At 41.5% G+C, this 6,894-nt stretch overlaps 2 protein-coding genes across 2 annotated transcripts in view; both read left to right on the top strand.

Moving 5' to 3' along the window:
* Window positions 1-1,937, top strand: part of cfap77 (cilia and flagella associated protein 77) — a 32,793-nt gene extending 30,856 nt beyond the window's left edge. The window contains 1 exon segment of the mRNA XM_076998193.1: window positions 1,434-1,937. Within this exon segment, the coding sequence (XP_076854308.1) occupies window positions 1,434-1,556 (123 nt within the window). The 3' untranslated portion in view covers window positions 1,557-1,937.
* Window positions 1,938-2,417: 480 nt separating this feature from the next.
* On the top strand, window positions 2,418-6,560 carry barhl1a (BarH-like homeobox 1a). The gene is made up of 3 exons (XM_076998195.1): window positions 2,418-3,494; window positions 4,450-4,672; window positions 5,353-6,560. The coding sequence occupies exons 1-3, from the start codon at window positions 3,089-3,091 to the stop codon at window positions 5,639-5,641; spliced, it is 918 nt and encodes a 305-aa protein (XP_076854310.1). The 5' UTR covers window positions 2,418-3,088; the 3' UTR covers window positions 5,642-6,560.
* The last annotated feature ends 334 nt before the right edge of the window (window positions 6,561-6,894 follow it).

Consider the following 6,894-nt stretch of genomic DNA (forward strand, 5'->3'; position numbering starts at 1 on the left):
ACCACGGTGACACCAGTGAAGTTTTGGTCCGCTTTGTGCTGTTCTCCGAGATTTGATAAGGGAGGTTTTTATTCAGCGTTTGAAATATCTATCAGGCATTTGAAGCCTGTTACAAACATAAGCTATCTTTTTGGAACACATTTAACATCTGGAAAAAAAGATATGAAGCCCACCAGGCTGACATGTCTGGTGTTTTGAGCCATTTTTTAACTCCTAAATGTGTTATGCCAACAAGCATTTTCTTGTTGCCTTCTTGTCAATATCCGAGTCTGGCTGCCAGCCAAAATGCTTTAGGGAAATTAAAATGTTTGTGAGAGGCAAAAATATTTGTGAGAGGCGTTTTCTGAAACACCTTCACAATGTTTTTGTGTGTCAAAAATAATCACAGGCTGAATGTCATCCAAATAACTAAATTCAAGTAATTCTGCTACAATGAAATGTTTGTTTTGCATTTTATGTGTTGTCAAATGTTTTATATTGGGCTGTTTGCTGCGTATATTCTGACTCAGAGCTGATGAGACTTCTTAGCCCGAGTCACCAACACCCAAACCCCCACAGCTGCAGAAGACCGGGCTGGTGGCAGTGCTCCACCTGCCATCAGCCAAGCTAATGACATCCACCACCGTCACATGTCAGACAAACAAAACGAGATCCAGCCATGCCCAGCCCCCAACCCCCCCCCCCCCTTCAGCCGCCTGCAAACAGAGTCACAAACAACGGCAGAATACAGAAAAGCACCACACAAACAAGGCGCCGAGTTTGTGTTAGCCCCTGACGCCTATAGTGTCCAATTCCCTGACACAGATTAAACCTAGTCATGGATATAAATACATTTTTGGAAAAGAATCCCTGGTGACATAGTAATTTGGTTCAAGACATATCCCTAGTGTGATACAGCAAGGTGAAATGAACAATGTAACATGTTGAATGAAGGTTGGTTGTGTGTCCTGATGGTTGTGTGTCCTGATATTTCTTTATTGTGTGTCCTGATGGTTGTGTGTCCTGATTGTAGTGTGTCCTGATGGTTGTGTGTCCTGATGGTTGTGTGTCCTGCTGGTTGTGTGTCCTGATGGTTGTGTGTCCTGATGGTTGTGTGTCCTGATTGTAGTGTGTCCTGATGGTTGTGTGTCCTGATGGTTGTGTGTCCTGATGGTTGTGTGTCCTGATGATTGTAGTGTGTCCTGATTGTAGTGTGTCCTGATGGTTGTGTGTCCTGATTGTAGTGTGTCCTGATGGTTGTGTGTCCTGATTGTAGTGTGTCCTGATTTTAGTGTGTCCTGATGGTTGTGTGTTCTGATTGTAGTGTGTCCTGATGGTTGTGTGTCCTGATTGTAGTGTGTCCTGATGGTTGTGTGTCCTGATTGTAGTGTGTCCTGATGTTTGTGTCCTGATGGTTCAGAGCACTGACTCCGATCCGTTCTGTCCTTCCACAGATTGGTCCAGCCCTGGACACCTTTCGAGATCCTGAGGCCCGAAAGCGCTCCATGGCTACACATTACTCGGACTCGGTGGCCCGAAGGGGACTGCAGGGCCAAGGGACCTACGCTGTGGACTGACAGACACAGCCCAGTGACCCCGATCATAACCCAACATTCTGTCATTCACGTCAGTCACATGTCTACCACTCATGATACACAGAGACAAAAACACTGGTATCAGATCAAGAGGAAGCGCCCATCAGTTCTGCTCGATTATTTTGACCTCAATAAATGAAATATCAGTGCGTAAATCACAGAAAATTTGGCTTATTTTTTTGCTGAATGCATTTCTTCATAGTGGGTCTTTGCTGAAGTAGTATTCATAATATTCATGGTATTCATAGTATCCAACAAGTGTAGTATTTCAAAATAATCATTTGATGTTTATTATCACCATATATAATTATCAATCTAATTATTTTACATTGTTTAAGAGTATATATAGGCTGCTGTTGTGTTTCGAATTTAAATATACATTTTAATTACTAGCAATCACATCAGTCATTTGTTTTAATAATTATTTTATTTACAACAATTAGCTAAACATTTTCTCAATAAACTGAAATCTCAAAAAATGCAAGTCTTTATTCTTTATTTCTATCATTTATCTATTTAATTGTTTGTTTGTTTTAAAAATGTTACATTTTATCTCCAGAAAAAAGTTACATTTTGTCTGATGATGCTATGACTATTTTAAGTGTAGCTGCTATATTTATGTTAATACTGGAGACTACTGTTATAGCCTGAATAATTTTAGTTTATGTTTGATCCAGTAAGGGGGGGGGGGGGGGGGGGGGGGTGTAAGGCAGGATAAGGGGTGACGATCTCCTCCCACAACACGCACCCCCCCCCCCCCCCCCCCCCCCCCACCTCCCATAAAAAAACAATCAGCCAATACCGACGTAGCGCTCCGGACAACGGCGTAATGGGTACCTTTAAAAGCGCGAAGCTGCTCCGGAATTGGCTGTTTTTTTTAGGAACGGAGTTAGCGGAGGTTCTCGGAGTTCACCTGCTCTTCTGCGCGTACTCACTGGTCTAATTCACGAAGATCTGCGATACAAGTAGAACTTCATTGGTACAGCTCCATGGCAGTTTGTATATCGAGGGTTTCAAGGATTTGGTGTCGACAGCGCTCTGTCCATTTCAAGACCAACACATTTGGGTTTATTTGAATACTCTGTCGTGGTGTACTTTATTGTCTGGTGTGGAACACGCGTTAACCTGCACCGCCGCCGTACCTGTCCAAGGTGCTGAACCTGACCGAGGTGCTGAACCTGACCGGAGAAGGTCAAGGTTTGGGTTCCTGCGACTCATTTCTGGAGGACTCCCCATGACTTTCTTCACAAGCGCTACTTACACCAGCAGCCGGACCACGACAGTTTAGGAGAAAGTAGTTCACCGTGTTTAAAGTGGAATCTTTTTTTGTTTGTTTCATTTTTAGTTTGGAAAAACAATTCTAAAAACGGTGCTTCTTCTAAGAAGAAATGGCAAGAAGGCGATAACTCGATCGTCCTGAATTAAAGGTCGATCTAGAGTTTACTGCTGGACAATGTCTAATGCACAGATGTTCGTTTGAACGCATTACTTAATCTTTCCTCGTTGTATTCATAATGGAAGTGTCAAACGGCTCAAGTTTTGGGATCGAATCTTTACTCTCGCACAGACCCGCAAGTCCGTGTATTTCAAAGGGAGAGGGTTTGTTAGGAGAATGTGGATCTCCGACTTTAAGTCCTCACTCAGACCTGGACAGCGACTGCTCGTCGGCCCCCTCACCAAGGCGAGATTCGGTCGAGCACGCGGTGCAAAGGCGTGCCCGCTCTTTAGGACTGGAGTCACCGTTACAGATATCTCAACCACGGACGGTAACCTCTTCCTTCCTAATTCGAGACATCCTAGCAGACTGCAAGCCTCTCGCCGCCTGTGCTCCGTACTCCAGCGACGGCCCGTCCGCACAGGAGGCCGAAGACTACATAGAAAAGCTTCATAGCAATTCGTCGTCGGATAGCGAATACCGGGGTAAGATAAAATAAAGATGTATTTTTCAGTGAAATAATCGAGAATTGTACAAAATCTGAAAAATCATTTCAAAATAGTCTTACGAATGTAGCTATAGCTTTTTAAATATTACAGAGTAACTTTTTGCCTTAAAATAAAAATATAGGATGTGGGTTATTAAATTCTATTAATTAGGATATCTATTAAAATAGCATAACTTTAATTTCCTGGTTACAGCAAATAGATAAAAATGTTATATTCTTAATATCTTACTCGATGAAACTTAGTTTTAGAAGAAAGCAAAGCCTAAATAGTCTAAAAGTGTCCAAAACAAATCAACGTGGCATGTACTGAATTTATTATTTAAGGACTCTACATATTGAGCATATATTTGTTATTTCGTTGATAACATTATGCAATATAAAAACAACGATCGAGTGATGATTGTAAATCATATAAATCTATTTATTAAAACATTCGCAGGTATACAGTTGGGCTATATTCAAATATTTTTATGCCAAGTTCGATATTTATATCTTCTTAAATATAATTTTACGGTGTTCATTCGACCACACTTTTATCGCTTTTTACTAATGAAATTTCTAGGAGATTGACTACAATTTGTCCGGCTGGTAATCAGATTTGTAACCCAGGGATGTGGCTGGCTGTTGAGAGCCTTACCTACGCCTCTGTGCGGTTTCAGCGGTCTTACACGAGTGCTTCGCATCCCTTGTGGTCCAATTATGTGGATTATTGTGGCATTGTTTAAATCCGATAAGCAGGCTTTGAACTTTCACTCCTTTTCAACTCAGGACGTCTCGATAAATTTAGATATCATAAAGCGAAATTATGTGGTGCTGTACAAATTTAGGATAAATAAATCTGGTGCAGACTCTTCTATGATCCGAAGTTCTGTCCTCTAAAATACATTTACAATGTGAATTGTTTGTCTCAAATGTATTTTATTTATTTGCAGTGAAAGATGAGGCGGATCTTGAAATCTCCAGCAGTAGAGAGAGTCCTTCCTCTCGGCTGAAGAAGCCCAGGAAAGCCCGCACGGCCTTCACCGACCACCAGCTCGCCCAGCTGGAGCGCAGCTTCGAGCGGCAGAAATACCTGAGTGTGCAGGACAGAATGGAGCTGGCAGCTTCACTCAACCTCACCGACACACAGGTCAAAACGTGGTACCAAAACCGCAGGTGAGCAGGGAAATGTCACCACAGAGTTGTGTGGGCTACTAGTGGGACGACTAGTAAACTGACACGGCGCACCAGTACAAAGGCACATTGTTCAAATAGAAACTTGAAGCTGAGTAAAACGCGGAGAAATACACGCGTAACAAACATCACGTCCAAATATTTGTTTTGACATTTTTATGCCGATAGAGTCGATATTAATTAATATAGGCAGTATATTCTGCTTTTTACATTCGGGTGTTAGTAGTTTAAGACAGTTAAGGGGGTGCATTCTGAGACTTCCTCTGTATGTATAAATTTTGAAATGTAGCCTCAAACAGAAGCTTGAAATGTATAAATCCAACAGGCATCGTAGGCCAATGACTTCTCGACACATTTGGGATTAATAATAAATTAATGCATGGCACATTAATAATTAAATCACCAAGCTGTAATTACATTATTGCTATAATTATGAATTATTTACCTGAAAATGACACTCTATTGAGTGACAATTTGACAGATGAATGAATGTATCGCGGAACACACGGGTTACTCAAATAAAAACAAAAACCGAATCATTTGTCGTTTGCTGATAGCTAAAAATAACTTATTGATAAAGGCCTGTATCAAATAAGAATGGATATTTTTTTTTTCTTAATATTGAAATGGAAATGAACATTAATGATATTTTTGGTTCTTAGGACAAAGTGGAAGCGACAGACGGCGGTTGGACTCGAACTTCTGGCCGAAGCGGGCAACTACTCCGCTCTGCAAAGGATCTTCCCTTCGCCTTATTTTTACCCCCAAAGTCTTGTATCTAATTTGGATCCCGGAGGCGGACTGTATTTGTATAGAGGTCCAACTGCACCTCCACCGCCCCTTCAGCGGCCTCTGGTACCGCGGATTCTCCTGCATGGTGTCCAGGGAAGCGGGGAGCCGGGCCTGTCCTCGCTCTCCGGGGTCTTATCACGTCCGGCACCGCAGCGATGATCCGAACACGGACTGCTCTAAACTCCTCAGGAATGACCAGGTGCGCTCGGGTGTATCCGCCGCACAACACGCGTACGAACAGACGGCAAATGTTATTTTGCAACGCGCAAAAGAAGAATGTTAAGTGTCTGACAATTTTTTTAATGTACTGGACAAACTTGCTCAGAAGTTTGTATAATGTTCTATTTCAAAGCTCTTCTTAAGCCTTCAGACTGGCCACTGAACCCGCCGGCCACAAGCGGGTCTCTCTTGAAGGAAACGTTTTACTAATCTGATATACCAAAAGATCTTATTTCACATTTCAAAAGCGGGATCACCAGAAACTGTCAAACGAATGATTTAAAACAATTTATTAACATTCAAACAATAGAAAACCAAACTATACTGTTAACAATAATACTATTATTATTATTATAAAATAGTAATTATCATAATTCTATATTATTGAGTTCTTCATAAATGTTGTCTATGGATATTAGACAAAGGTTTGTGGAGACAGCACCATCACATGGCATTATAATTTGGTGAGTCGCACAAAAAAAAAAACCAGAAAGAAGAAACTGTCACAATTGTGTCGTGTTTAGTAGTTAATTGATGATTTTGTTGATGACGCCAAAATACTTTTTAAATAAAGATTGTAAATAAAGTTATATCGAAAATGATACTTGGGATTCATATTTTTTTTATCACCACTGATAACAAGAGCAGAAATTGGCGTGCATGGCCTTTTAGTTATTTAGTCGGACTGAATTTTTTTTTGAGAGAATGCAGATATACTGAATAATTTAATGTAACCAGGACACCTAATGAGATTTATGGCTATTTATTATTTGGTCTAACAATTACAGTATTCGCAGTATTAAAATAATAAGTATTTTAATTAGTGCCGCGTTTTCTGTTTCTCGCAGCTATTAATGATGGGGACCTAAAATGGAGACTATACACACAACCCCGCATCATGTTCACCAGTACACGCGTTTATCTACATCGGGCACTTCATGGTGGACTTCTGCCCCTATGGACATTACGGGGGGGGGGCTGAACGACACACACCAGCCACATACACGTCCCATTAATAACAAATCTATCAAATATTAACGCGTACCACGGACGCCGAGTGTTTATGCTAATAACGTGACCGTGAAACCCAATATTTCTGTCACATTTCTTGCGAAGTCTTGGCCAAGCGTCAGCAGCTGGCGACCGGGCGCCGGGGACAAAACGCGGGGGACAGCTGGTCAGCGCCGGCGTGG

The sequence above is a fragment of the Brachyhypopomus gauderio genome, chromosome 3 (genome assembly GCF_052324685.1).
Source record: "Brachyhypopomus gauderio isolate BG-103 chromosome 3, BGAUD_0.2, whole genome shotgun sequence".
Taxonomy (NCBI): Eukaryota; Metazoa; Chordata; class Actinopteri; order Gymnotiformes; family Hypopomidae; genus Brachyhypopomus; species Brachyhypopomus gauderio.

Coding starts and splice junctions, on each gene's coding strand:
- barhl1a (XM_076998195.1), top strand. CDS start 3,089: ATGGAAGTGTCAAACGGCTCAAGTTTTGGGATCGAATCTTTACTCTCG. Junction 3,495..4,449: donor GTCGGATAGCGAATACCGGG/GTAAGATAAAAT, acceptor ATTTATTTGCAG/TGAAAGATGAGGCGGATCTT. Junction 4,673..5,352: donor ACGTGGTACCAAAACCGCAG/GTGAGCAGGGAA, acceptor TTTGGTTCTTAG/GACAAAGTGGAAGCGACAGA.